The sequence below is a fragment of the Chiloscyllium plagiosum genome, chromosome 12 (assembly GCF_004010195.1).
Source record: "Chiloscyllium plagiosum isolate BGI_BamShark_2017 chromosome 12, ASM401019v2, whole genome shotgun sequence".
Lineage (NCBI taxonomy): Eukaryota > Metazoa > Chordata > Chondrichthyes > Orectolobiformes > Hemiscylliidae > Chiloscyllium > Chiloscyllium plagiosum.
The window spans coordinates 68,535,035-68,551,729 of record NC_057721.1 but is presented as its reverse complement, the minus strand read 5'-3'; the positions used below and the strand labels follow the sequence as shown (position 1 = coordinate 68,551,729).

General features: G+C 42.4%; 1 protein-coding gene across 1 annotated transcript in view; it reads left to right on the top strand.

The window, feature by feature from the left end:
- Positions 1–12,456, top strand: part of LOC122555389 (beta-1,3-galactosyltransferase 5-like) — a 31,853-nt gene extending 19,397 nt beyond the window's left edge. Inside the window, exon 2 of the mRNA XM_043701354.1 lies at positions 10,867–12,456. Within this exon, the coding sequence (XP_043557289.1) occupies positions 10,867–11,829 (963 nt within the window). The 3' untranslated portion in view covers positions 11,830–12,456. The remainder of the gene's footprint in view (positions 1–10,866) is intronic.
- The last annotated feature ends 4,239 nt before the right edge of the window (positions 12,457–16,695 follow it).

Below are 16,695 nucleotides of genomic sequence, written 5' to 3'. Positions count from 1 at the left end.
GGTGGAGGCTGGTACAATTGCAACATTTAAGAGGCATTTGGATGGGTATATGAATAAGAAGGGATGGAGGGATATGGGCCGGTCGCTGGCAGGTGGGACTAGATTGGGTTGGGCTATCTGGTCGGCATGGACGGGTTGGACCGGAGGGTCTGTTTCCATGCTGTACCTCTCCATGACTCTATGACTAAAGAATAGCGAACTGCAAATAAACTAAATGAACTTCATTACTCATGAGCAAGATTCTTGTTTCGCTGTTCTTGAATGGAAAAATCAAATCTTTTTCTCAGCATCAAGAACCCAGTGGGCGGCACGGTGGCACAGTGGTTAGCACTGCTGCCTCACAGCGCCAAAGACCCGGGTTCAATTCCTGCCTCAGGCGACTGACTGTGTGGAGTTTGCACGTTCTCCCCGTGTCTGCGTGGGTTTCCTCCGGGTGCTCCGGTTTCCTCCCACCATCCAAAGATGTGCAGGGTCAGGTGAATTGGCCATGCTAAATTGCCTGTAGTGTTAGGTAAGGGGTAAATATAGGGGTATGGGTGGGTTTCGCTTCGGCAGGTCGGTATGGACTTGTTGGGCCGAAGGGCCTGATTCCACACTGTAATCTAAATCTAAAATCTAAAATCTAAACCTCATTTTTCTTACGTCACTACAATGCGCTGATGCCCAAGGCTGGGAAAATACCACCCATGATCTCTCTTTTAATGCAAGGTCAAAGGAATAAGATTTAGATCAATGTGCACTCCTGCATGTGCATTCAGCAATGCATGTGATGACGATAGTGTTGCCTCCTGTATGTCTAAGAGTAACCTCAGCTTTGAAAATGTGTTGCTGGAAAAGCGCAGCAGGTCAGGCAGCATCCAAGGAGCAGGAGAATCGGTGATAGGCCGGAGTGGGGGTGGGGACGGAGAGGTCAGGAAGAAGATTGCAGTTTAGGATTGCAGGTTAGGTAACTCAGCTTTGTCCATCACTCAGTGATGTTCCTATAATGGCACATATTGTCTGTAGGAGGACTATGCGCCCACAAGCTGCTCAATTTATATGTATACTTGTGAACGAGGACTTGGAGGCTTTATACCTGGTTGCAACTCATAACTCATCTTAGCTATCTACAGAAGGATATTAAAGCTTTTGTGGCACTGAATCCCTGTGCCTTTCACAATGCTGCACCCATTCGCTTGATCCAGCTCCAGCAAGTTAGTTTGATTTGACTATTTGGCTAAATACTATGCTGACACCGCCTCCTGAAGTGTTATTAAGTTGGAGAGCCACACTGGCATGGATCCTTCTGCTGAACCACTGGTTCTCTTCTCCTGACATAAACCCACAACCATCAGTTCCACTTTAAACCTTGCCCACCTCACTCTGTCCCTCCTCCTCTCTCAATCTGCTACCTCCAGCTGGGTTACTGTTGCGTTTCCCTCTGAGCCACTTAACAATTATATCCTGGTCCTGTTTGTTTTCAATTATATCCTGGTCCTGGTCTAAAATTCTAGTCCACATCGCTTGCTAATCTTAAAATGAATAGAACTGCCTGCTGGATCTTGGGGAAATCATTGATGATTGGCCTTTGTTCCATGTAAAATAAACACTGAGCTGTGGCATTTCACAAACTGATTTTCCTGGCTCCGCTGCACAATTTCAAAGGCAGAGGCCAGTGAGGGTTTTTTTGACAATAGCTTTTGTAGTTTCACTCTCATTACTCACTCTGTTTTGAAATAACTCCACAAAACCCAGAATCCTGTCATCAAGTCACCTTTTATTAGACATGCACTGTACATGCCAGCTCTCAGACTGAACAGGATGTCTGACGCTCCTCTTTATTTTTTAAAAAATTTTTTTCCTTTTTTTTTTGTTTTGCTTATTTTTTTCCCCAGCACCCATGTTGTGTGTGTGCAGGTGTGAGACACAGTGAGAGACACAAGGTGCACAAATCTTTATTCAGTTTCCACCACCAGGAAGAAAGGAAACACCCGAGTGGCCTGTGACAATCAGTGCCCTTCACATCAAAGGGCAATGCTGTGTGATCAAACAGTGAAACGCTCCTGTTTATATCTGTCAGTCAGGGCTCCCTGATTGGACCAGTTTAACAGGAGAAAGTGAGTCTGCAGATGCTGGAGATCAAAGTTGAAACTTTATTGCTGGAACAGCACAGCAGGTCAGGCAGCATCCAGGGAACAGGAGATTCGACGTTTCGGGCACAGGCCCTTCTTCAGGACCAGTTTAACAGCCTCAATCAGGGAACTCAAGTTCTGTGAGGTCCACCTGCCTGACCCCAGTCCAATCACTACATACCTACCCTTCTAAGTCTGGCACATAGGCCCATTCTTTCTCCTGTAGTTTCTCCAGGGGTGTTTTCGCACCAGATCTACCTTGGATACAGGCGGTGTGTACCAGACTATTAGCCCGCTTCTTGTGCCAAGAGCATTTTGGAAGAAATTCATCTTCAAGCAGTAACGGCATCGAGACTGCGACATCTTCATTGTCCATCTCATCCTCTGAGGTATCTTCAATGCGAGGTGGAGGGAGAGAATCCATGAGTTCTGACAGTCTTTCTGGCTGTTCTGAGGGGCTGGGTATGTTTCATTGCGTCCCCATTTGCGGGTTTGCAACTTTCATGTGTTCCACGTGCTTGTTCAGGACAGCTTCACCTGTCTGAACTTTGTACATTATGGGACCTGACCTCGCATACACCATGCCTCTTGCCTATGCAGGGCCATTTCCGTGGTTTCAGCACCAAACATTGTCCTCTGAAGTAAACTGTCTCTCTCAGTGCAGGCTTGTGTCCAGCATTGGCATACCTGAGGCTGTTTCACCCTCCCCCACCCGGTCTGGGAAGATCAGATTTAACCTGGTGTGAAATCTTCTCCCCATCAGCAACTCTGTTGGATCTGTCCCTATAGTTGCGTGAGGGCTGACCCTATGATCAAACAGGAACCAGGACACTTTGGCAGCGAGTGAAGCTGTAGGTTATTTCTTTAAGCCTGCCTGCAAAGTTTGGACTGCTCTTTCCATCAGGCCATTGGATGATGGATAGTATGGAGCTGTCCTTCCATGCCAAATACCATTTGATTGTAGGAAATACTTGAATTCCCTGCTGGTAAATGATGGTCCGTTGTGTGTTACCATCTCTGTGTATTGCAAAAGATGTGCGCAACTTTTCAATTATCATCCCTGTGTTTGACTAACGAACTCTATGTGTGTTCAACCACTTTGACTGGACATCCACAATGACTAAAAAGAGAGCCCATGAAGAGACTGGCATAATCAATGTGTAACCGAGTCCTGGATTTCCCAGCCATTCTCACAAGTGTGGGGGACCTGGTGGCAGCAATTTCTATCCTTGTTGGTACTCGGCGCACTGCCCGACCAATGCAGCTATGTCAGCATCCAATCCTAGCCTCCAGATATAACATCTCACCAGCATCTTCATTTCGAAAACCCCTGGATGACTCTGGTGGAGTCCAGCCAGTATCTGGCAGAAGCCTTTACTCTTGCTCTTCATAATAATAATATAATAATAATTATTATAATAATTAGTATTATAATTATATTTTATATATAATAATTATTATAATAATAATTCATAATAATATGTTGTCCTCTATGATGACCTGGTCTCTCAGTCCAGAAAGGTATCAATTCTGGTTATGATGGTCCTTTTACATAAGACTGTAAGAACTAGGAGCAGGGTAGGCCGTCCGGCCCTTCGAGCATGCTCTGATACACAATACGATCATGGCTAATCTTTCATGGACTCAGCTCCACTTACTCGCGTTTGCACCATATTCCTTAATTCCTTTATTTTTCAAAGAAGGATCTACCTTAGCTTTTAAAGCAATTACTGAAGTAGCGTCAACTACTTCCCTGAGCAAGGAATTCCATAGGTTAACAACCTTTTGGATGAAGAAGCTCCTCATTTCAGTTCTGAACCTGCTTCCTCTAATCTTGAGGCCATGCCTTCTTGTTAAACCTACCAGTGGAAACATCCTATCTATTTCTATTTTATCAATTCCATTCATAATTTTATATGTTTCTATATGTAAGATCCCCGCCCCCCCCGCCATTTTTCTGAATTCCAAAGAATATAATCCCAGTTTACTCAACCTCTCCACATAAGCCAACTCCCTCAACTCTGGAATCAACCTAGTGAACCTCCTCTGCACCCCCTCCAGTGACAGTACATCCTTTCTTAAGTAAGGAGACCAAAATCTTCACACAGGACTCCAGGTGTGGCCTCACCAGCACCTTGTACAGCTGTAACATTAGCTTTTAAACTCAAACCCTTTAGCAATGAAGGACAAAATTCCATTTATGTTCCTAAATGTTCTACCTGTAGACCAAACTTCTGCAATTCATGCACAAGGACCCAGGTCCCTCTGCAAATCAGTATGCTGCAATTTTTTACCATTCAAATAATAATCTATTTTGCTGTTACTCCTACCAAAATGTATGACTTCACATTTACTAACATTGTCTTCCATCTTCCAGACCTTTTCCCACTCACTCAATGTATCTATGTTCCTCTGCATAGTTTCACAGTCCTCTGAACACTTTGCTCTGCCACTCATCTTAATGTCATCGGCAAACTTTGACACTGTATATGTGGTCCCCAACCCCAATCATCTATATAATTTGTAAATAATTGTGGTCCTCACACCAATCCCTAAGGCATACCATTAAGACCATAAGACATAGGAGTGGAAGTAAGGCCATTCGGCCCATCGAGTCCACTCCACCATTTAAACATGGCTGTTGGGCATTTCAACTCCACTTACCTGCATTCTCCCCATATTATTAATCACTGGTTACCAGCCAGAATAGCACTCATTTATCCCCAATCTTTTCTTCCTGTCAGTCAACCAATCCTCTATCCACGCTAATACTATATTCCTAACACCATGCATCCTTATGCAGCAGTTTCATGTGCGGCACTGTTTCCCGAGTGACCACCAGCTGGTTTAGTTTTGCCAGAATGGGATCTTTTTGTGTCCACAATCTGATATTGTCAGTAGTGACCAGAAGGGTGACCAGAAAATTTGAAACCAGAGTGGACTGCTCCAGTGGCAGGGCCACCTGTGGTGTATCTGCCAGCTGGAGGTAGGTCAAAGCATCTGTATTTGCCACTTTGCTTCCCAGCCGGTGTTCCAATTTGTCATTGTACGTACTTAGAATCAGAGCCCACTGCTGAATTTGACCTGAAGCTGTGGGCAGCATGACCCTGTCCTCTTTAAGTAGCCCCACAAGGGTTTATGGTCCATTACTATTGCAAATTTATATCTGTAAAAGTATTGGTGGGACTTTCTCACATCAAAGATGACTGCCAAACCTTCCTTCACTATCTGGGCGTATTTCCACTCTGCATTGGCCAAAGTCGGGGATGCATGTGCATGAGGGCATTCCTTTCCATTGGGCCATCTGTAAGCCAACACTACTCCGATACCATAATGGCAGGGCATCGCATGTCAGCATCACATCTCACTTGGGATCATAGTTTGCCAACACCTTCAAAAATACTGCTTCTTCACTTCCCTAAAGGCTACCCCTTGGCTACGTGACCATTTCCAAGGCTGTCCCTTTTTCAATAACAAAGGTAAGGATGCCAAAGTGAAGGCCAGGTTACATATGAATTTTTCATAATAATTCACCAACCCAAGGAAAGACCTAAGCTCCAGTACAGACGTGGGAGCCAAGGCACCTTTGAGGTGCCCTCACTTTATCTTCCAATGGGTGTAACCCAGTCTTGATGTCTCTGTAGCTCAAGTAGGTCTCTTGGGGTACTTGTAACACATATCTTTCCCTCCGAAGGCGTAACCCCACTTTGCACAAATGTTTAAGCACTATGTCCAATTCTCTAAATGCTCTTTATTCATCTTCCCGGTTATTAGCATGTCATCCAGGTAAATGGCATCCTGGGGAAGACCCTGTAAAGTGGTGTCCATTGTCTACCGGAAATTGATACAGGTTGATGATATCGCAAAACACAGTCTCGTATACTGGTACAAACTCTTAAGGGTATTAATTGGAGCATATTACTGGGAATCCTCATCTAACCGCAATTGCAGGTACGCTTGGCTCATATTCAGCTTCGTGAAGGACAGCCCCCCTGCCAGTTTTGGATATAAATCCTCCAAAAGAGAAATTGAGCATTTACCCAGCTGCGAAAAATGATTTATCGTTTATCTGAAATCCCCACAAAAGCAAACTGACCCATCAGGTTTCACAATCGGTATGACTGATGCTGCCCTTTCCTTAAACTGTATAGGTTTGATGATTCCTTCGCTTTCCAGCCTCCTGATTTCTGTCTCTACTCTTGCATGTACAGCAAATGGCACCAGGCATTCCTTGCAGGATATTGGTGTTGTTTCTTGGTCAACATGTAAGATGGCCTTGACTTCCCTGTAAAACATTCGGGTATTTATTTAGGACTTCACTCAGGCAGCCATTTTCTAATCGAAAAATGTGGAGCCAATCAAGGTGAATCTTTCTCAACCAATTTCATCCCATCCATCTTTGGCCTGAGCTAACTGAACCAGCTGGACCCTTTAGCAAGTAGGTGATGGTGAGCAGATACAAAAGATGAAGTCACTTGAGATCTGTGGTGAACCGATAGGATGGACTGGCTTATTCATAGAAAACAGTAGCGGTGGAATGGTGTTTTTCTGACTGGAGGTCTGTTATCAGTGATGTTCCACAGGTATGAATGCTGGGTCCCCTGTTGTTTGTAATATATATAAATGATTTGGAGGAGAATATAGGTGGCCTGATTAGTTAGTTTACAGTTTACATTTGTTATGGACCAGGCCCGACCCCTCAAAACATTCTTAAGCATGTAGGCCTGATTGTAACTTTGCTATTTGTTTAGGTAAGTGTAGACAGAGGAACCTCAATTATCCGGACGAGATGGGCCGGCACTATTTTGTTCGGATAATTGGTTATTCGGTTAATTGATTTCCTCTTGGGCTCAGAGTCTTCTGTGAAGTCTGCTCAGGAAATTAGGAAAAACGCATACTGTACATGAGACCCTGCTCCCCACCTGCCCACCCCCAACCCCACAGCCACCCCTGCCCACCCCCTAACCCCGTCTGCTCCCACCGCGCCTCCAATCCCGTCCAACACCACCCCTCCGTCCATCCGTGCCCCCCTGCCCGATCGCTACCCGCCCCCAACCCCGCAGTCCCCAACCCCGCTCTCCCAACCTGCACCCCCCGTCTATTGCCACCAACTGTTGGACCCCCGTCCATGCCCGAGCCCTGTCCAACACCCCCTTTGGGGCAGCCGGACTGTACCGCAACAGAGTAAGACTGCTGCTGCCTTTGTGGGATAAGTCTCCAAATAGCACATACACAAGACACAGACACACACACACACACACAGTGGGAATCTCGTTCAACCATTCATGCGTGTCACTAATTAGATGTCGAGGCATTTGGCTATTTTGAAACACTCACAGGAGTGCCTTTTTCTAATCTTTACATTGCTTGTCGATGATTTGGACTCTCTAGCATCACCACTGACCAAGGTACTGGAGTTATGTGAGATTCAGGTGGTTTTTCATCAGTGGGGGTCGCCGACCTGCCTTGGTGTTAGTGGATTGGTGCCCCCTTTTTTTATTTTTATTTTGTGCGCCCATTACGAAGCCAAAGTGCTTCAGTTCCAAGCCTCTTGTCAATGCCATTATCTCGGCATTCAGGTTTTTGTACTTGTAACCTTTTTCACGCCATGCTATTTCCAGTGCTTTACTATCATTTTCTTACCGCACTGTGACATCTACTACCATGATCTTCTGATCTTTCCTAAATATCTTCCATAAGTAGACATCTTTTGTGAACAATCTGGGCTCCACGCACGATGTCCAGTCGTACTAACTGACATGTTTTTGCAACTGGTCAGCGATCTTGTTATGGCGTTTTATGCAAGTGTTTTTTTACAAATGGGCAGCCTCCTGAGATGTGTGAGATTGTCTCGTTAGCCGTTTGACACCTACGGCAGTTTGTTTCAATTTGGTCTTCCTCTAGATAGTGTAGTTCTTGTCGTGTATAGATTACAGCGCAAGAGCAAGCTGTTTAAAAACCTAGAGGATCTTTGCTGGTTTGCTGCTTTTAACCACACAGACAGTCACACACACACACACACACACACAACGTTTTGACAGGGTCCACCTCTGCCCTGTACAGGACAATGTTGGAGTGATTATCTGGGGAAGCTGGGAGTGGGGGGTGTGGGTTTAGGGTACACCCCTGTGTAGAACTCCAGCGAAAGTGTGGGAACAGAGAGAGCGGGAGGTCAGTCATTTGGCGACAGTGCCTGGACTGGCCAAGGCTGCTCTCAGCAGCATTTTAGTGAGCTGAATTTGTTTTTAATCATTGTAGCTGTAACCAAAAGACACGATCAGGGTTGAAACAGCTTTTTGTCATAATGTTTCTACCTTGAGATCCCGTTCGGATAATCTGATATTCGGATAATCGATATTCGGATAATCGAGGTTCCTCGGTGGTGGAATTAGCTGATTCGACTGACAAGTTTTTAGCAAACAGAATTTATTCATAAAATTATGGAATGAAATACAAAGAACAGAAAATCGAATACCTGATAGATTATCCTACCCAAACACCCAACAGACTATCTTGACTTAATGATGCTGTTTTGAAAATACTTGCAACAATCCTCATAAACAGATCTCTTAACACAAAGAGTAAAAATGACACAAATAGCTTACAGGTCACGGAGTCAGAAGGGAAGAAGGAGGGAGAGAGCCAGCAGCCTTTTTTCACACACACTGCTGCTGAACTGAATCAAAAACTCTAATCCAAACAAAGGCCAGATGCATAGCTAGATGGCCATTCCCTTTTGATTATACTGTTTTTTTTTAAGACATGAAAGCCTTAGGCTGGAGGGGTACCTGTTAGGGGTAAACAAAAAGGCCCCCAATAAACCTTTCAAACAGAGCCTGGCTGGAGCCTGGCCAATTACCACATACACACACCCCGGAAAAAGAACTGAAGGGCATCATAATCTTGTAAAAAGACCAACATTGTGACACAGTCAATGGGAAAAGTATTTGTAGCATCGACGTACAAGGGGTTCTAGGCATACAGACCCATATAGGAGATCCAAAGTGTCAACACAACTGCATTTTGGAAAGGCAAATCAGGGCAGGACTTATACACTTAATGGGATGATCCTGGGGACTACTGCTGAACAAACAGCCCTTAGAGTGCAGGTTCATAGTTCCTTTAAAGAGGATTTGCAGGTAGGCATGTCAGTGAAGAAGGTGTTTGCCTTTATTGGTCAGTGCATTGAGTATAGGGGTAGGGAGGTCATGTTGCAGCTGTTCAGAACATTGGTTAGCTCACTGCTGGAATGCTGTGTTCAGTTCTGGTCTCCCTGCTACAGGAAAGATGTTGTGAAACTTGAAAGGGTTCAGAAAGATTTACAGGAAGATTGCCTGGGTTGGAGGGTTTGAGCTATAGGAAGAGGCTAAATAGGCTGGGTCTGTTTTCCTTGGAGCTTTGAATGCTGAGGGGTGACAATATTCAAGTGTATAAAATCATGAGGGGCATGGATAGGGTGAGCAGTCAAGGTCTTTTCCCCAAGGTAGTGGAGTCCAAAACTAAACGGAATACGTTTAAGGTGAGAGGGAAAGCTTTAAAAGGGACCTAAGAGGCAACTTTTTCATGCAGAAGCTGGTGTGTGTATGGAATGAGCTGCCAGAGGAAGTGGTGGAGGCTGGTACAATTACAACATTTGAAAGACATTTAGATAATTATATGAATAGGAAGGGTTTAGTAGGATATGGGCCAAATGCTGGCAAATGGAACTAGATTAATTTAGGATATCTGGTTTGGCATGGGCGAGTTAGACTGAAGGGTCTGTTTCCATGCTATACATCTCTACGACTCTAAGCAGATAAAGTAGACAAGAAGGCATATAGCATGCTTGCCTTCATCAGTCGCAGCATTGAGTATAAAAATTGGCAAATCATGTTGCAGCTATTTTGAACTTCAGTTAGGCCAGATTTGGAATATTGTGCACAACTGTAGGTGCCACACTACAAGAAGGCTATGGAAGCTTTGGACAGGGTACAGAAGTGGTTTATCAGGATGTTGCCTGGTTCGGAGGGTATTAGCTATCAGGAGAGATTAGACAAAGCTTTTTTTTTCACTTGATTGTCGAAAATTGATAGGCTACCTGATAGAAGTTTACAAAATTACGAGAGACATGAATAGAATGGGTAGTCAGAGTCTTTTTTCCAGGGTAGAAATTTCAATATTAAAGGACATACATTTCAGGTGAAAGAAGGTAATTTTAAACGAGAGGCAAGTTTTTTGCACAGATTGTGGCAAGTGCCTGCAATGTGATGCCAGAGGTGGTGATGGAGGCAGATACAACAGCAACAGATACCTCAATTGACGGGGAATAGAGGGATATAGGCCACTTAGAGATAAAAGTTTTTTTCATTTAGAAAGGTATCAAATGTCAGAAGGGTCTTGGTGGGCTGAAAGGTCTGTTTTTGTGCGGTACTGTTCTTTGTTCAAAGCTCAAAATTTTATTGTAACTGGTTCCCAAAGCAGTTCCATCAAGGAAGCAATGATCAAAAATCCCAAGCATGCATACTGTATCGAGGATTTTCCCACCTGATAATCTGGAGCTCATGAACTGGTATTTTGTAAAATGGTAAGACAAAGTGTGGAGGTGCCGGAGTTGGACTGGGGTGGACAAAGTTAAAAATCACACAACACCAGAGTACATAGTTTGGGAAATGTGTATCATGTGACTCACTGCATACTGTATACTCTTTCAGGGTTGAATTGCAATTTTTGTGACAACATTATTTGGACTAAAATGTTTGTTTCTTTTTTTTTACAGATGACCAAAAGCAAAATAGTGATTTCACTTTGTGTATTCTCCCTTACTTGTACATTTTTATTGGGTATCATTTATCCAGACACATTTCATATTAATTACATGTTCTACAACACAAACAAAAGATCAATTTCAAAGGAAAAGGGAAAATTTCTGATTATCCCAGAGTCAAACTGTGACGATGACCCTCCATTCATTGTCTACCTGGTGACTGTCTCACATTCTCAATGGAAGGAGCGTTCTGCTATCCGACAAACATGGGGCAAAGATCTGCGCCCAAATGGGAAAAGGACAGTCGCCTATTTCCTCTTGGGATATAATACGAAGTACCAGTCCATGATCTTGAATGAAAGCCTCTATTACAATGATATAATCCAGAAGAACTTCACTGACACATACCATAATCTCACACTGAAAGTAATGATGGGAATTGAGTGGGTTCATGAATTCTGCCCATCTGTGTCTTTTGTGATGAAAACTGACTCTGATATGTTTGTAAATACTTACTACCTGACTGAACTTCTATCTCAAAAGAACTGGACACAGTTGTACACAGGGTTTATTAAGAATAAGGAGAAGCCTATAAGGTACAAACTGAGCAAGTGGTACTTGACAAAGGAGGAGTATCCTCAAAGCACCTTTCCACCTTTTTGTTCAGGAACTGGATATGTTTTCTCGGGTGACCTCACTGGAAAAATCATCGCTGTTTCGAAGCATATTCCGATCCTAAAGCTGGAAGATGTCTACATAGGGCTGTGTTTTCAAAAGTTAAATGTCACCCCAGTGGAGTTAAACTCAGCTCAGCCTTTCCATGCCAGAAAAGTGGAATTCTCAATCTGTAACTTTCACAAACTGGTGACCTCTCATCAAGTCAGCCCAGTCGAGTTGTTGATTTACTGGAAAACATTGGAAGAAAACAGCAAAGAGGAATGCTGGAAAAAAATGGAGGAATTTCGATGGGCATGATTAAATAATGTGAGGGCAAATCAAACTCAAAAATAAGAAATGATCCTTTTAAACCAGTGTTCTGTGCCACAAATTTCATATTTTAATACAGTAAGACGTGCCAAAGTGTTTTACAGAAAAACCAAGATAAGGAAAGATTTTTTTTTCCCTATGAAGAGAGATTGAATAGACTGGGTTTCTTACCTTTAGAGCAGAGAAGACTGAGAGGGGACATGATAAAAATGCATATAATTATAAGCACCGTAGACAAAGTAAAGAGGAAGTAACATTTCCGCTTGATGGAGGGAAAAATGACCTGGAGCTTGTAAGGGCAGAAGGTTTAGAAGGATGTGAGGAAAGGTATTTTCACTCAGAAGTGTAGGAATTGTGGAACTCTCTGCCTGAAAGTGTGACACAGGCAGGAATTCTCATAATGTTTACAAAGTATTTAGAAGTGCACTTGTGATGCCAAGACATACAAGGCTATGGGCTAAGTGCTGGGAAAAGGTATTACAATAATTGGATCCTTGTTTTTACCAGCACAGATATGATGGACTGAAGGGCTTTTTCTGTTCTGTAAACCAATATGACTCTATTTCTATAATCTTATTCTGCAATCTCCCAATCTATATAACCTCCTGTAGCCCTGGTGCACTATTATTCATGATAATAGTGCACCATAATTCTGTAACCAATCAATTTGAATGACTTCACCATTCACTGGCTGTACTTTCAGCTGATTCTACTGTCTTTCATCCTGCAAGATGCTATTTAAAATATACATCTTTGACCAAGTTTTTGGTCACCAGCTATATTATCTTAAGTGGCCAAGTTCTGTTTACAAAATATACCCATGAAACGCATTTGCACGTTTGACTATGTTAAAAAAACTGCATGAATATAAGTTGCTGATGTCAGCAAAATGCAAACAAAATCGAGGTAACTTCTTTTTAAACTGTTTTTAGCTAAATGCATTTGTGGGAAAGAATGAGGTGGAGAAGTAGGGTAAGTAGGATTTGAACAGCATCAGGCAAGTTGAGCTTAATGCCATCTGAAAGTTTCTATGTCCTAAGTCAGTGAGACATTAGCATCCTGATCAAAAACAGTTGCATTAATAACACGACAACAATAAGCAAGGAACAAGAGTAGGGCACTCAGCTATTCAAGTCTGCTTAGCCGTTCAATAAGATCATGGCTGATCTGATTTTAAGCTTAACTGTGTATTCCTGCATATCCTCAAAAACGTTTTGTCCCCTCGGTAATCAAAATCCAGCTCTGCCTTAAAATATTGAAAACTTTGCACCCACTGCTATTTGAGGAAGAGAATTCCAAAGATTCACACCCTCAGAGAAAAATGCACCAATATCTGGAAAATATTTACTTTCCCATAACACAAAAAAAACACTACTTTAGTAAGTTTGAATCAACCGTTATGTTATCCTAGCCAGCTTATGTGCCAGAGCATATTATAATTATTGATGCACTTGATGGTTATTTGAATTGATTTCAACATTAGGTTTGAACTGTTTTGAATGTCAAGTATCCTGACATTACATTACATTCATTACATTTCTGTACTGTAATGTTCCTTTATTAATGACCAGAATCATTGAGCTTGTATTCTCTTTTCTGTCATTTTCTTAATTCTAGTCTTTAGTGGCACAGCCAATACTGTAATTCCCATTCAGTGCCACAGATGTCACTATTGGAACAACACCAAAAACGGCCCTAGTATATGGAGTTGTGGTAAAATATTGCCTCTATGAGGATTTATCAAAAACTACACCCTATTAAATGTCTATAAAAACTGGTCTGCAAGAGTTAGCCTTGTTATGAAGTAAAATTAAATTATTTAGCACAAAAAAAAATGAAGAGCCAAGGTAATCAAAACGATGAGGAGTTTTGATACAGTGAATCAGCAAAATAACAGGTCCAGGCACTGAGCAGTGGAAGGGATCATAGTTGCTGACTGTCTGCCAGCCTTCCGTGGCTACGTTTCTGCCTAGGTGTCCTTGGTGTCCACCAATATCTTAATGTCTTCAGAGAGAGATGGGTATACAGGAGTAGAGAGCCTCATCTCCCCTTCCAACTCCATTTTGATTTAGCCCTCTCCTTCTCCCCCTACCTCTATCTCACCTTTACATTGTCCCATGCATGTAACTTGAACAATCGGAAACAGTGGTGATTTAATGGTGGTGGTTAATAAATGAAAATTGCCCCAGGTGGTGGAAAAAGCTGTCTGGTTGTGTCTGATAACACTCTCCAGATATAAAAACAACAGTAAATCAGCTCCTCTGATCATTGGGTGAGGAACTAGAGAGGATTTAATTTAAAATCATCAGCAAAAGACAGTTAGGAGAAATTTTGATTTTTTCATTATGCAGAACTTTGTTAGAAGCAGAAGAGTGGTAATAATAGCAACTTTAAAATGCAATTCCATAAATATTTGTTTAAAATTGAACATTGAATTTGGAAAGCGTCAGGAAAAAAGGATGAGTGATTACTTCTTTTGAATATCACTACAGGAACATTAAGAAAAGCAATGGTGTGAACTTCAAAGAATCTGTCATACTGTTAGAGATTAAGATTGAGAAATTGTAAAGAAAATAAACTGACAAAATTGTTATTTGTATTACATTTTCTTCATTTACTTGTTAAGGTGAAAATAAACCAGTGTGGTGTGATTTCTAGAGATACTGCTGAAACCCACTTCTGTTACTTTACTACCTCAATGTCGACACGAATTATTCACAAATGAACTATAATTTGCATTAATCATTTTCCATTCATCTGACCTTTGAGTATGAGATAGCACTAAAAAAATTGTGAATGGTGAACAAAAGCAATTTGAAATTAAACTTTCAATGAAAGAGAAGTAGTTGCTGATGGATTTAAAATGGTTGACGTTTCAGAACTAGAGTGGGAGCAAGTGGAGGGAAGGATTTGTAAACAGACGAATTGGAGAAACCTGATGAACTAAAATCCAACAAATGCCGGGGTCATGATGGCCTATATAATAAGGTACAGAAATCCAGCAGACTGGAAGTTAGCAAATGACACATCACTATCCAAGGAAAGAGGGGGAGGAAAGAAAGAGAAACCGAGGCCAACTACATGCCACATTGGCCAGGATTGGTCCCCTGAACCTATGTTCCCAATGGTGCAAACTCAGGTAAGCATGGAGGTCTCAGGGTGGAGAGGGGAGCTGAGGCCCAGAGGGGCTTGGAGTGTACTAAGAAATTTGAGAATGTGTGATTTATCTTGATGTTGAAGAGATGCTGTTTACAGAGATGTTCTCCATGCCATTTTTGTACCCGGAACAATTTTCAGGTTTCCACCTGCTCCTTTATTCCTCCCTCCAGCCTAAAAATTGGGGCTGTGCAGGAAATGGCCTTGAACTAGACGTTAATTGGTCACTTATGTGTCCCACCTGGATTAAGGGCAAGTCAACTGACCTGCAGATCTCATGTAACCCACCATAAAATGGCAGAGAAGATAGGAGGGCAGTGTAAAGGCCATCTGAGAGATTTTACTGGCTACCTCTGCCTGGAAACCTGCAGTGGGGAGGGCTGTTAAATTTTTTCCATAATATTGTAAAAGGGAAATTATGCTTAACAAGTTTTTAATAGTCATGATTCGGAGATGCCGGTGTTGGACAGGGGTGTACAAAGTTAAAAATCATACAACACCTGGTGTTGTGTGATTTTTAAGTTTTTAATAGTTTTCTTTTATGTATCTAACTAGTAGAGGAGGCAAAAGTGAGTCTTTAGATATAGCATACCAGGATTCCCAAAAGATATTTGATAATTTGCAGCAATTTATATAGAATCCTAAGGTTCAGAGAGCTAATGATAACATGTTAGTATGGATAGAAGATTGATTAGTGGATAGCAAGCAAAGATGCAGATAACCAGGGCAAATTGAAGTTGGTAGGATTGGGGCACGCAATGATTCAGTGGTTAGCACTGAAGCCTCACAGCAACAGAAATCAAGTTTTGATTCCACCTTAGGTAACTGTGTGGAGCTTGCGCATTCTCCCCGTGTCTGTGTGAATTTCTTCCGGGTGCTCTGGTTTCCCCCCTTAGTCCAAAGATATGCAGGTTAGGTGGATTGACCATGTTAAATTGCCCCATACTGTCCAAGGCTGTATAGGCTAAGTGCATTAGCCATAGTAGATGCTGGGTTATAGCAATAGTGTAGTGTGAGCGTGTCTGGGTTGAGTGCTCTTCGGACGGTCGGGCTGAATGGGCCTGTTTCCACACTGTAAGGATTCTATGATTCTATGGAATGCAGCAAGATCAGTACCAAAGCCTCAACAATGGCAATTTATATTACTAACTTAGACAAGTTGTAAGAGCATTTTATCAAAGATGGCTAACAATGCAAAGCAAAGGGAATGCTGTGGATACAATTAAGCTGCAAGGAGATATAATCGATTAAATGATTGGATAACAAGGTTGCAGGTGGAGTATTATGAGTGTATGAGTTATTTCTTTTCACTTGGCCTTAAAAATGAAAGGCAAAATATTTTTTAGAAGGAGTAAAACTTGAAACTGTTGATGCTCAGAGAAACTTGAGGGTATTCATACATGGAACATAGAGGGTATGACCTTGTGGAGATCATGGGATTGAGAGTGCCAACTGGACAGCTGGCATCACATCTTCATGGAAATGATCATCTTTTGCCATTCAGGCATTTACAAGTCTTTCCCCAGTATCATGGCTCTCCGGCTCCCAGATAATCAGAGGCTAGAATCTCTTCTGTATTCAGCAATATCACCAAGGATGAGATGATCCTGATAATACATCAACCCCTTGAGGCCTCAGAGCAAGCAGGTACCCAGGCATCAGTGAGTGATGGTGGAGATAGGGAGGAATAAAGGGAAA